This window comes from Eutrema salsugineum, unplaced genomic scaffold (genome assembly GCF_000478725.1).
Source record: "Eutrema salsugineum unplaced genomic scaffold, Eutsalg1_0 scaffold_1, whole genome shotgun sequence".
NCBI classification, from domain to species: Eukaryota; Viridiplantae; Streptophyta; class Magnoliopsida; order Brassicales; family Brassicaceae; genus Eutrema; species Eutrema salsugineum.
This window is the reverse complement of record NW_006256909.1, coordinates 4,987,387-5,001,364: the sequence shown is the minus strand read 5'-3', so window position 1 is coordinate 5,001,364 and position 13,978 is coordinate 4,987,387. Positions and strand designations below refer to the sequence as shown.

General features: G+C 36.7%; 4 protein-coding genes across 4 annotated transcripts; 2 read left to right on the top strand and 2 right to left on the bottom strand.

The window, feature by feature from the left end:
• Positions 1–495: 495 nt before the first annotated feature.
• LOC18028679 (NAC domain-containing protein 73) lies at positions 496–2,359 on the top strand. Its single transcript, XM_006412883.2, has 3 exons — positions 496–814; positions 902–1,091; positions 1,580–2,359. The coding sequence occupies exons 1-3, from the start codon at positions 665–667 to the stop codon at positions 2,152–2,154; spliced, it is 915 nt and encodes a 304-aa protein (XP_006412946.1). The 5' UTR covers positions 496–664; the 3' UTR covers positions 2,155–2,359.
• Positions 2,360–2,531: 172 nt separating this feature from the next.
• On the bottom strand, positions 2,532–4,654 carry LOC18028678 (prohibitin-1, mitochondrial). The gene is made up of 6 exons (XM_006412882.2): positions 4,595–4,654; positions 4,018–4,206; positions 3,593–3,709; positions 3,321–3,491; positions 3,014–3,226; positions 2,532–2,926 (listed from the first exon to the last, which is right to left on the bottom strand). The coding sequence occupies exons 2-6, from the start codon at positions 4,192–4,194 to the stop codon at positions 2,732–2,734; spliced, it is 873 nt and encodes a 290-aa protein (XP_006412945.1). The 5' UTR covers positions 4,195–4,206; positions 4,595–4,654; the 3' UTR covers positions 2,532–2,731.
• A 787-nt stretch (positions 4,655–5,441) lies between these two features.
• LOC18028677 (cruciferin PGCRURSE5) lies at positions 5,442–7,567 on the top strand. Its single transcript, XM_006412881.2, has 4 exons — positions 5,442–5,804; positions 5,955–6,337; positions 6,445–6,903; positions 7,042–7,567. Exons 1-4 carry the CDS (start codon positions 5,501–5,503, stop codon positions 7,444–7,446), a joined length of 1,551 nt encoding a protein of 516 aa, XP_006412944.1. The 5' UTR covers positions 5,442–5,500; the 3' UTR covers positions 7,447–7,567.
• Positions 7,568–8,822: 1,255 nt separating this feature from the next.
• On the bottom strand, positions 8,823–12,975 carry LOC18028676 (protein CUP-SHAPED COTYLEDON 3). The gene is made up of 3 exons (XM_006412880.2): positions 12,616–12,975; positions 10,449–10,714; positions 8,823–9,511 (listed from the first exon to the last, which is right to left on the bottom strand). The coding sequence occupies exons 1-3, from the start codon at positions 12,824–12,826 to the stop codon at positions 8,936–8,938; spliced, it is 1,053 nt and encodes a 350-aa protein (XP_006412943.1). The 5' UTR covers positions 12,827–12,975; the 3' UTR covers positions 8,823–8,935.
• Between the last annotated feature and the right edge of the window lie 1,003 nt (positions 12,976–13,978).

The following is a 13,978-nucleotide window of genomic DNA, read 5'->3' as shown; positions in this document are numbered from 1 at the left end:
AAAAAATTAAGTTTATTCAAATCCATGTTTTTACTCTATATAAGTATGTATCTGTATTTGCATATATACTTTAAAAAACAAATAAAATCCAGTATTTTATCAATGTTACATATATGTAAAATTAAAGATTTGAAAGTTTCGTAATTAAATGTCTATACTCTTTAATTACTTTCAAGTTGTAGGTGTACCAGTCCTCTCATTGTTACTTAGCATGTATGTTTCATTGTTCTTTTTTTTTTTTGTATGTTTCATTGTTTCTACATACTTATTAAAAAACCTAAGTCTTTAAATAATGCTTTCTTACTATATAGTATACATTACATTTTGTATACATTATAAAATGAGGTTTAATAAAATTTCTTATAAGCTTATCTCATCTTTCTCTCTCATGGATAGTACAAAGTTTAAATCAAGTGCAAAAAGGAGCAATTAACTCAACTTAAAAAGTGACGAACAAGAATTCAATTCCTTCCTCCTTCTCAAGATAACCTCAAAGAGTTCTTCTTAGGAAACATATGCTTTAGTCATCTTTCACCCTTTTTCCCTTCTCTCTTTGTTCTCTCTCATGCCTTTGTTTATTCTAATGAAGTCGTGAGCAGTGTGGACGAAGAGAAGAGAAGAGAAGATAATATGCACAAAACGAAACTAAGAGACACAAAACAACATGACTTGGTGCAATGACCGTAGCGATGTTCAGACCGTTGAAAGAATCATTCCCTCACCGGCAGCGGCTGATTCTCCTGCAGCCTCATTTCCGGTCTCATGTCACAAAACTTGTCCTTCTTGTGGCCATAACTTCAAGTTTCATGAACAGGTTCTTGTTTCTCTCTATACCTACATCAAGTTTGTATATTTAGAAAGTTTTAGATCATCAAAATGAATAAACCCGATGTGTATGCAGGCGGGTATCCATGACTTGCCGGGATTGCCTGCCGGGGTGAAGTTTGATCCGACGGATCAAGAGGTTCTGGAGCATCTTGAAGGGAAGGTAAGAGACGACGCAAGAAAGCTTCATCCTCTCATCGATGAGTTTATTCGTACCATCGATGGTGAAAATGGCATCTGTTATACCCATCCTGAGAAACTGCCAGGTGAGTCTATATTGTTTTCCCCTATTTATTTCAATCCTATCAACAATTATCTTGTTTTCTTAATAGAAAATATAATGTTTGTCGTCTTCATATGATCTAAAGTCTAAACTATCCGACCTGAAAAAAAGAACAAATAGTAGATATATGAATAATATGAAAGTTTTAGAGTTGATGAGAGATATAATGTACAGTTATCGTATTAAGATGTTAAAATTTTTAGATGAAGTGAAATTTCATATAGTTTGTATACCATCCGTTTATTCTAATTATTAGATACACTATTTTCTATAATTTCTTTACATAGCTAGTAAAGATTATTGAAACTCAAAAAATTAAGTGAAAAAAACAATTGCATTGTAAATTAGAAATAGGGTATATAGCTGATCCAATTTCTTTATTATGGAGTGTCATACCTAATTAAATTAATTTCGATAAATGTTAGCTTATTACATACATATTTAAATAGTGTTCACATGACATACATATAGGAGTGACCAAGGACGGGACGCTCCGTCATTTCTTCCACCGACCGTCAAAGGCATACACAACGGGAACAAGAAAGCGACGTAAAGTCCACACCGATTCCGAAGTCGCTGGCGAAACACGGTGGCACAAGACCGGCAAAACACGGCCAGTTCTCGCCGGAGGAAGAGTGAGAGGCTACAAGAAAATCCTAGTGCTCTACACAAACTACGGCAAACAAAAGAAACCCGAGAAGACTAATTGGGTAATGCATCAATATCATCTTGGCACCAACGAGGAAGAGAAAGAAGGCGAGCTCGTCGTCTCCAAAGTCTTCTACCAGACTCAACCACGCCAATGCGGTGGCTCGGTTGCTGCCGCAGCCACTGCAAAGGAGCGGCCTTATCTCCATGGCCATCACCTTGGTGGTGGTGGTGGTCGCCACCTTCATTACCATCTTCATCATAATAACGGTAAGTTTAAGAGCAATGGTGGTGAAGGATCCGGTGAGTATTATAACAATATTCCGGCGATTATCTCGTTTAACCAGACCGGGATACAGAACCATTTGGTTCATGGCTCTCAACCTTTTATCCCTTGAAAATTGAGAATAGTTTTTTACATGCATGGACGGTCGTCAAATAAGAGAAATGGTATATAATCTAAGCATTATATATTACATTAATACATATATACATTGAAAATAATTTAAATTTACAGTGTAATCTTATATACGTAACATTTTTTGGTCCATTTTTTTCCCTTTTTTGATTATACTGCTTTGTACAATTTTAATTCCTTGGACTGATCATGAAAAGAATGTACAAAGATCTCCCTTTGTCTCTTGGTACGTTAAGTCATTTAGATTTCTTATCGGCAAAGATCTGTGGTGGATTATATGTAGCACGATAATGCATTTGCTCAATATGGCCATTTAATCCCAAATGCAACTCTGGATACATTTGCTTTTCACGAATATTTTCAAAACGACAAGTTTATTACAATTAACTCATTCAGCAAGACAGTGTCTTCATTTCCTGATAGACAAAGGCTATAACCTTGGGATAATGAGATCCCAAAAACAACTTAACAAGTATTTAAAAATCCAAAGATCTCAGCTTTTGCTCCAAATTGAAAAGACGATACAAACCACAGGGGGTTTTACTTAAGAAGCCTCTCTAATTCTTTGCATTCACATCCAAATTCATCTCCTGTAGATTAAGCAAAAGATCGTCCGAGCTTAGGTACACCTTGTTAGCCGAGTGTGCTATGGTCTGTGCAATCTCTCTTGCCGCCTCAATCTTCCTGAGGGTTATAAACGCTTGGTTGTTTGCGATCGCTTGACCTATGAGCTGAGCACTCTTGGCTTCTCCCTACACAAGGCAAGATAACGTTGGTCACACAACTATATCAGTCTCAGAACTTAGGAAATTGGAAAAATGTAGACAATGTCTATTTACCTGGGCACGGATAACAGCACTTCTCTTGTCTTGTTCGGCCTTCTCAACGATGAACTTAGCCCGCTCAGCCTCTTGAGCAGCCACCTGCTTTGCTTCAATGGCAGCCGTGAACTCCTTCCCAAATGTCAGGGTCGTGATGGACACATCGTCAAGCGCAAGGTTGAAGTTTGTTGCTCGTGCAGTTAGAATCTTCCTGATCTCCCTACTCACCGCCTGAGGGTAGCCAGAAAAACATATTCATTAACTTGACTCACTAAGAAGGCGGAAAAAGATATGCACATATATTAACAAGCCGCTTATATTGTACCTCTCTCTGAGTAATAAGCTGGCTTGCATTGTACTGAGCAACCACAGCTTTCAAAGTCTCGTGGATTATAGAAGGCAGAACTCTCTCGCTGTAGTTCTCACCAAGGGTTCTATAGATCTCAGGTAACTGGTCTGCCATGGGACGAGTGAGAACCCTAAGCCCAATCTTCACCTGAAAGTTTCCAAAAACCACGAAACACATAGAGCTTATGAAGTTGTTTCTCGACATTACACCACAGTGGCACTCAAAAGGGAGGATTTCAAACAGAGTACCATCTGAAGATCACGGCTTCCGGAGGTACTCTCAACAAGGTAAGGTCGTGCACGAACGTCATAAATGACCGGCCTTTCGAACCAAGGAACCATAAGGTGTGTACCCTCGGGGTAAACCTGCGTATTTACAAGATTACCAACTATATACTTGTGAATTAAGAAGACTATTTTTAAGCTCTACAGGAACAACAACGAGAAATCAGAACCGATAACCAAAGATGGACGAAAAATCAGCCTCGGTGATTGATAAACAAAATAACAAGATTTCACAAACGATGATTAGACTTGAGAAATCAACCAGGATAACTTGACCAAGATGTCAAAAACCGCATGAGATCTCGTTGGGAACATTCAGTTTTTAAAGGGAGAAATTTGCTTCTACTAGAAACTCAAAAGAGACTAAGCTCGAAGAAACACTGACTAACCTTATCTTTAATACCGACTAAACGGTTGAACATGATGGCTCGATGTCCTCCGTCGACATTGTAGAGACTGTGTGTGGCACCGTAGACACCGAGCCCACCGATAATCCCAATCTTAAGCAACGCAGATATGGCACCACCACCTGGCACCTTTGGAACCTTGACGTTGTTGAAATTCATCTTTTTTTTTTTCTGAAACAATCCCAAAAAAAGTTCAACTATCGAAAATTCCGGAACAGGATAGACAAACAAGACCTCAAAATTCAGAATCAGATCTAGTCACTTTATCCAAATGAAAGACTCGAAAAATGTCAAGTATCAAAATCAAGTCAAAATTCAGCAAACAAAGTCATAAAAGATAGCAAATTTAAGGAAGACCCATCCTAGGCTTCCCAGAACACTTCTATTGAAACACTAAAACTCGCATTTTTGGGACAATAGCAACGATTAGCTGGCAAATTTCGAGCAGAAAACCCCTCACACAGCTACGTATTTTACTTGTTCTTTCGAAATTTCGATAGAAATTGATCGATACCGACCCAATACACAAAAGACCTAAGAAAAGTGGCGCGAAGCGTACCCGAAAACTCTGCTAGTGTCGCGGAGAGAGGAGTGGAAGATCTTGAGAAAGGGGTTTAGGGTTTAAGCTCTGGTTTCTATTGAAGAATAAGACGGTCTGGAATTTTCGTTTGAAAAAAGAACTTTGGGCTCACGTATAGCTCAAGCCCATGAACCCAAGCATTAAAAGCCCAACGAAGAAAAAACATGAAAATTAAATGGTATAGAGCTCCGCTAAAACTCTGGTAGGAAGAACACATGTCATCGCGGCTAAACATGCAACCGAACAGTTGTCAAGACAAGTCGCAGCAGCTAAAACGGATCAATCCCGCCTAGTGTCGCCGCGTCTATCAGGTGTCACCTTCTTTCTGTTTTTTTTTGAAGTGTAAACTAATAGGCAAAGTTATACCTGCACTAACTCTTATAAATACTAGATTTTGGCTGTATCTGGTGAATTCTTTGATCACAACGCCAAATAATTACTGGACACTAGTGATGTGATTTGATGTGTTAATTGTCTAAAAAGTAGATTCTCTTCTCCCGTTTCGAATCAATTAAACTTCAATAATTTAAGACGACGATAAAAGTTTTAAGTATAGCACAGTTTCTCTATCTATCTATCTATTTTACACAAATTAAGTACATAGATGGATGACATGTTTCTAAAGAATGAGGTAGATACATTTGGTTTTGTCGTTTTTGGCATATGAGGAGACAGAGCTACGCGCGTGGACATCTAAAATCAACCATGGAGACACTTGCTCGAGCTCATAGAGGGACGTGTAAAACCCATAGACCCACGTCTTCATGCAAACTCAATTCTACGTGGCACAAGCTTCATGTTCGGTCCATAATATATAAACTCCTACTGAGTCTCGTTTCTCTTCATCCATCTCTCACAACAACAACAAAAAAAAAAGGAAGAAAAATGGCTAAGCTAGCTAATCTCCTCGTTGCAACGTTCGGGGTTCTCCTCGTCCTTAATGGCTGTCTCGCAAGGCAGTCGCTTGGGGTTCCTCCTCAGCTACAGAACGAGTGTAACCTCGATAACTTGGACGTTCTTGAACCCACCGAGACTATCAACAGCGAGGCAGGTCGTATGGAGTACTGGGATCACACAAATCGCCAGCTCCGATGTGCTGGTGTCTCCATCTCTCGTCTTGTAATCGAACAAGGCGGTCTCTACTTACCTACCTTCTTCACTTCCCCAAAAATTTCCTACGTTGTTCAAGGTTAGTATCTATCTTAACACACATAACAGCCTTTCTTTATCAAGTATCTATATATATAGATCACGTTCTAATGAAGATACAATCGATAATATTTATCGATTGACACCATGACATATATCTCCCTTTCTCTCTTATCTATTATATTTATAGGAATGGGTATTAGTGGAAGAGTCGTCCCTGGATGTGCCGAGACCTTCATGGATTCACAGCCGATGCAAGGACAGCAACAGGGACAGCAAGAACAGCCATGGGAAAGACAGGGACGACAGGGACAGCAAGGACAGCAAGGACGACCATGGGAAGGACAGGGAGAGGAAGGACAGCAAGAACAGCCATATGAAAGGCAGGGACAGCAAGGACAACAAGGGTTCCGTGACATGCACCAGAAGGTGGAACATGTTCGACGTGGAGACATTGTTGCCATCACTCCAGGCTCTGCCCATTGGATCTACAACTCTGGAGACCAGCCACTTGTCATCATCTCCCTTATCGACGTTGCCAACTACCAAAACCAACTCGACCGCAACCCAAGAGTAATCATACATATATTCAAAGACACACTTTTCTTCACTTTAAGAATATAAACCATATCCAGTATACTTACTACACACGTTTTTCATTTGTTAATTCTGTGCTATAGGCATTCCGTTTGGCTGGAAACAACCAACAGGGCCAACAGGGCGGTTTTGGTGGTCGACAGCAAGGACAACAACAAGGAGAAGAAGAGAAAAACATGTTCAGCGGATTCGACCCTCAGGTCATAGCTCAGGCTTTGAAAATCGACGTTAGGTTGGCTGAGGAGCTTCAGAACCGAAGAGACAACAGAGGAAACATCGTTTCTGTTAAGGGACCTTTCCAGGTCGTGAGGCCACCTTTGAGACAGGCCTACGAGAGCGAGAAGTGGAGACACCCACGTGGCCCACAAGACAACGGTCTTGAGGAGACTATCTGCAGCATGAGGACCCACGAGAACATTGATGACCCTGCCCGCGCTGACGTGTACAAGCCTAACCTCGGCCGTATGACCAACGTCAACAGCTTGACCTTGCCCATCTTGCAGTATCTCAGGCTCAGCGCCACTCGTGGCATTATCCAGCGTGTAAGTACATTTAATATACATACAGATATATATGTCCCAGTTCTTAGAACTTTATACAAAATCATTTAAAATTTTCTAGAGAAAAAGCATTTTAAAACTCGGAGGCTAGGTCTTTGTTGCTAACGAATACTGTTGCAGAATGCTATGGTGCTTCCGAAATACAACATGAACGCGAATGAGATCTTGTACTGCACGGCAGGACAAGGAAAGATCCAAGTGGTGAACGACAACGGACAGAACGTGTTGGACCAGCAGGTGCAGAAGGGACAGCTCGTGGTTATTCCACAAGGGTTCGCATACGTAGTCCAATCCCACGAAAACAACTTTGAATGGATCTCATTCAAGACAAATGCTAACGCGATGATCAGCACTTTGGCGGGTCGAACCTCTGCCCTAAGGGCATTGCCGCTACAGGTCATAACCAATGGATTCCAGATCCCTCTCGAGGAAGCTAAAAAGATCAAGTTCAACACGCTTGAGACCACTTTGACTCGTGCACGCGGTGGACAACCACAGTTGATCGAAGAGATAGTCGAGGCTTAAGTTAAAAACGTTTTTCTTTTTACTAATAAAGTAGTGAACAAGGTTACTATTGTAATGGTCAGTTTGCAATCATGTCCACTCTTAAGCTTTTAACGTATGTGTAAAATATGTGTCTGATGAACACACCGGCACGTCACTTGTATGTAACCCTTTCTTCTCATAAATAAAATTAAGGGGAGTATCGAGTTACATTCTGATCTGTTGATGACTTTTGTTGTTTCTACTCATGTTCTTTATGAGCTTGATGGTGTTGCGTGGTCAACTTTAGACTTACTGGACCGGCCGCTAGAGTTCGTGTCGCTAGAGATGTTAATTCGGACCAAAAATCTACGGGTCGGACACAAACTGCTCTTCCATGAAGATTTTTGGACTGAGCCACCAAAAATCTGCAATTTTTACCCTCTGAAAAATGTGTAAAATACGGTGGATTACCCTGCTTTGATGCGTTGCTTTGACTCGAAAACATTTCAGTTGCATTTCACTGTATATAAAACCTAAATTAAGAAGAAGAAAAAAATCTACTTTTATAATAAATTAGATACGAAATTTTTAAAATTGAGACCAAATCGATCGCAAAATCTGCCATCATAAACGGTTCATTAGGATTGGTGCTTTTGGAACTGCAAATCTTCTTTTCAGTCTCGTTATTCCTCGCATCTTTGTAATTTCGTGATAATATGATATAGATGCATAAGTTTTTTTTTTATCACAATTTATATATTTCACAAATCTGCAAATTATATGTAAAACCCTTTTATAGTATATTTTCAATGGTAAGCAAAGGAGGTTGTCGGTCTCAATACTCAGGCCACCACATTCCATGTGAAGATCAGAGATTCTGCTAACTTCTTAACTCCAAGCCACTACAACCCACGAATATATATATGAGTTTATTAAATTAAAGTTATTTAAGGCCCAATCGCCAACTAGTTTTTGGGCCTTTCCAATTTGTCGTTTTTCCAGCTAGTTATTCGATTATTCCTCCTTCCTCGCTATCTTTGTAAAAAAAATTCTGTTTTCTTAGAATTTTTTATTTAATTCCGTAAATAAAATTTTACACATGACCTAGATACAGAGAGAGCGTTAAACAAAAAAGACCTAGATACAGAGAATTTTTTTTTTAATTTGTAATTACATGACACTTTGTTAGAGAACGTTAAAATTTTAAACAAATGATATGCGCGAGCTTTCAATGAAAGATGCCTGATGATATATGATGAATATCTACCATACAATATTAATTATTTACAACAACTAATTATGACAATAATATTTATAGTATAAATGGGTTCACGTATTAATTCAAAAGAATAAAAAAAAACACTAATTATAACAATCTCCTAAAAAACCTAGAATCACAAACCCTATACCCAGAAGCCACACACAACTTACATGTATAATATTTGATAAATCTACAGATACTATATATGTATATTTCTCGAATCAACAAATCGGCGAATGTGTGTAAAAACCTTTGTGTAGTGCGTTTTCAATGGAAAGCAAGGAGGTTCTCGGTCTCAAAACTCAAGCCACCACATTCCATGTGAAGATCAGAGACCATACCACCATCGGATGATGATCCCATACATGTCTTATCATGATCCAAACTCGTGATTTCCGATGACAACAATATCTTCTCATAATTCTGATTATCAGTGATGGTGACAGTACTGTTGTTGTTGTCGGCGTAAAGCAAATTTAGTAATGACTCGTGATCAGGGCCATGGCTCGACGATGACGACATCGAACCAATCATCATCTGCTCCCAACCACGTGGTATGGTTTGATGTTGACAATGGTGGTGATAGGGATGGTCCGTGGTCCTTGAAGGCTGCTTCATTAGCTGCTCCCACTCATCATATTGATGATCATGTGGAGGGTCGATGGTGGTGGAAGGAGGGGATGATAGTAAAGGTTGCAAGTAATTGTTGTAATTAGGAGCGCAATTAAGATCTGGAGGGTCATTAATTTCAACCCTTTGCACCTGATGATCAATGTTATTGTTATTATCTTGTAGTGATGAGTCTCTACCTTTGTTGAACACTCTGCACAAGACCCAGTCTTCCTGTGTCCACATAGCGACAGAAAACGAGAGGACATAGTTTAGAAAAAAAAACATATTAACGTATGTTTATAAAAATGCATGGGATGTTTACATTACGTGCGGTCTCGTGCATGCAAATGACCAAACACGCATTAAAGCCACTTTTGTCTCTTTCTTCCATTTTTATTTTTGTTTTTTGTTTTATTTGCACAAATTCGTCATTGTTTGTACTTACTGCCATCTCATCATGCGTCCCATGCCATGCACAACCCATGCATACACATATACGGATATACGTACATATACATATAATAATGCTTGCATATATGACTCCTAAATTAATTTAACAATGAGACATATGCACTAATGCACATATAGATAAGTTCATACCAATAATGAGAAGAGACTAACACAAAAACACTTTAAAAAGATCTGAATTATTCCACTTATCAATCAATTAATTTTGACTTGAAAATATATGACTTCTCACAGGATCTATGTATATAAATCTTATAATGACCGGATCTCATAGATCATAGCAATGTTCTTGAGGTGCATAAATATCAATATAATATTGTTCAAAAAAATAAATATCAATATAATATTGGATTAATGGATTCATGACAATTTTGACGATTTATGATTATTTTAAGACAGTAAAAAAAGAAAAATTGGGTTAACTTATCATGATGTTCCACTCAAATAGAAAAAAAAAACACTAGTACCTCCTTTTTTTCGAATTAGTTTTGGCATAATAAAAAAATAAATATTACGCTGGTACAATTAATTTGGTATCTATATCTATGCATGGGACATCCACGAATAGACACATGTCGCGAGTTTTAGGTACGTTACGAGTTATGCTTGAAAAGACGTAATTATTGTGAAATGATCATTACTAATAATGGTTAGTAGTATGAAAGAGATAAATAATTATTGTTGGAGAATAATCAAGTACCTTAGGTGGCATGTTAGGACACTCAAGACGGAACTCGTGCATGATCCAAGTAGTTTTGATCCCATTTGGTGCTCTGTTCCTGTAGAAGACCAGTGTTTTTCTCATCCCTACCAACTGGCTTGTACGTGGATCCATCACCGTCCGATCTTTACCTGTTGCTTTCCAGTATCCGCTTATTGTCGCTCTATTTGTGCGATATCCAGTCGCATATTTTCTATCGCGGAAACTGAAGAAGTACCATTCTTTTGCGTTCAGCTTTGCCACATCTTTAATTACAGAACATACAATGGTTTTTAGATCATTAGTAAATTGTTATGAAGGGGTATTTGAGATATATCGACAAATATTTAAAGATAAAATCGTATCCTAGACATTATTATATTGTGTAAAAACTTAAAGTAAGACACAGAATGATTGTCAGGTTATCATTTATATTTTATATCTATAACTTTTTTAATTTCTTAACAAATGCTTAATAAGTCTATATATATATTTAACATTTAAATTGATAAAAATGAAAGAAGTATTAATAAGAAACATTCAAAATATGTCAAGTGTAATTTGAATCTGTTTTTTTTTAATAACTAAAAAATCGTGCAAGTGAACGGAAGCACAAAAAACATAGTAAAAAAATTCAAACTTTGTTCTCTCAATCTCGTGGTAGTGCATATTTTAATTATTGGATCACTGTGAATTAATATTTTTTGAATTGGATTTATAGTCTCTCGGTTTACAAACAGTGATGTGTCAAAGGTTTATGTGATGATATAAGACTTGTGATGATGTAGACAAGACGGAGGATGGGAGACATTGTATTCAGTTTTGGCAAAACATAATTACGATCTTGACTTCAACAGAGGAAATTATTGCTCTCACAAACATTCCTCCTATCGGTTTCGCATTAATATGATCCTTATAGAAGATGATCAAGAAGATGTATGACTACTTAAGAAAAAGATTCCTTTATTTTGCCTTAATTGAGAAGAGGAGTAAGAGACCACAATTTCTTTTTCCTAAGATAATTATCATCAACCATATCCTAAATAGTATATACGTCGCCTATTTAACTAAGATTTATACATATATTCGACTAGTTACAACAAGATCGTGCTGGTCATGAAAGTAATAAAGGTTACTTGAGTCTCTAAAGTTGCTTGTGATATGGGGCAAAAAAAGGTCATCGTGTTTACACACAAAGCCTACTTTTTTTTTGTTTAATCGATCTTTAAATATTACATTTTAATTAATGTTCTTTAATGCAACAAATTAACTAACTTTGAATTTTATAATCTACAAGTTATCTTTTTTTATCAAAGTCCCTAAAAGTCAAAACTACGAAGACAATTTTAAGTTAATGGGAAAAAATTTTGACAACAGGATTCTCGGTCCCCTTTTGAAAAAGCTTCCTTAATTTCTCAAGGTATCAAAAGAGAACCCCCAAACAAATGAAAATTCATTACAAGCATACAAACGCACACACATACACACACACATATATATATATATATATTGCATATATGATGTAAGCACCTATATATACACATAGAGAGAGAGAAATATATCAATATATATAGTTATTTATTAAAACTTATAATTTGATTTACGAGAACTCTATAACGACAGCTGTGATTTTGTATACTTCGCTGCTTTTGTATAGGCTTCAGATTTTATAACACATTTTATTTAAAAAAACTAGCATGTGTCTCAACTAATTATGACACTCCGGATAATGTTTTAAACTATTATTAGGGCTGTTATAATTAGGATCAAATTATAATTTATGTGAACATATCATCTGTTTCAGTTGATATAATCACACATATATGTATCTATGTGTCTAATCGTGTACAGTAAAATCTGACTATTACACATAAGTAAACATCATATACTTGTATAATATATTAATTAACCGGTGCCAAGAATAAAATCTGATTTCAAGAATCTGTTTTCTTCTTTGTGTTCAATTAATTTCAAGAATCTTTCTTAAAGGAAAGTTTCAAGAATCTTTACGAAAACAATTTGAAACCCACCACCAAAACCCATGAGTGGAAAGAGCATTTATATACATATATATACGTACATATACATATATTTACACAAACAAACTCATAAACACCTAATAATTAGCAATCAACATATATAATTAAAAATTAGATCAGTATATTACCAGGAAGCTGCCATGGCTCACAAATATGCAAGTCAATCTCCACAAGATCAGTACCACCATTCAAGGCTTCATTAACGTCATCATCCTCAACATCACCTTGGTCAGATTTGGCCCTTATCTTGTTGCAAAGATAATGGCAAACCAACTCTTCATCGCTTGGATGAAACCGAAACCCCGGTGGTAATTTGGACCCAATATCTTTCAAACCCATGATGTGAATATATAAATCTGTACCTTAATATGTGTATTTAAATGTAAAAACCTTTCACTTAGGAGAATACTACCAATATATAGGGCATGTAAAGGTTCAAAGAAAAGTTTAATAGGTAAGGAGGAAGAGGGAGAGGAAGAGGGAGAGGAAGAGGGAGAGGGAGAGGGAGGGAGAGGGGTGTGTCTAGGTACATATATAGGTTTAATTATGTATATATTTATACTTGGGGGGGAATTAGCTTATATGATGTATGTAAACTAGAATAATTATAACATGCATGTAGTTAAGGATGGAAGATGACAAGTTAGAGTTTCTTACAATATTGTAAGATTAATTGGGTCCATGCTTGTGTAATATATGTAGTTAGTTATGGTGGGAAGTTTCAAGAAAAACCAAAGTTACAAGAAATCTTAGTTGTGAGGTGTCTCATGGGACACTATCATCCAATATTCTCTTTTGGTTTCATTGTTATCCACTTAGGGAAAATGAACCAAACTTTTTCCTTCTTTTCTTCTTGTTCTAATAACCGTTTTCATTTAGATAATAATTATTTGTGTGTAATTATTCGGTTAAATTCCGAATGTATATCATTAGTCTAGATTAGTCTGTACGTTGACCCAAAAAGAGATTAGATTAGTCTGTAATTTTCATTTATAGCCTCATATCTCGAAATCAATAAGAAATCTAACAAGAGTTTCATTTTAGGAATTTATTCCTAAGTAAAACTATATATAGCCATAAGAAACTTTGTATACATTCGATAAATTTTTTACAGAGACTAGTCTAAATGTTTAATTTGTGATACCATATTTCAAGACTAGTATGAATTTCAGCTCATAAATTTTATTTCAAACATAAAAAGTTACTAGGAAAGTCATAAGAAAGTTAATATACTTTATTTGTGGTGATAACGGTGCGATATTTTTGCTGCCAACAATTAGTAATAGCCAAGGCTTTTTTTGTCAACTATTAGCCAAGGCTTATATAAGTATATTATGTTAATTAATCAATTATTCCTGGCCATAGATTTAGGGGGAAGTATAATATTATACTTTAAGTGGTCATTATGATCCTCTAGCCATCTGGACCTAATTAATATGTCAAACATTTGATTTCTTTCTGATTTTATAAGAAATTCAAAGGAAAGGGGGT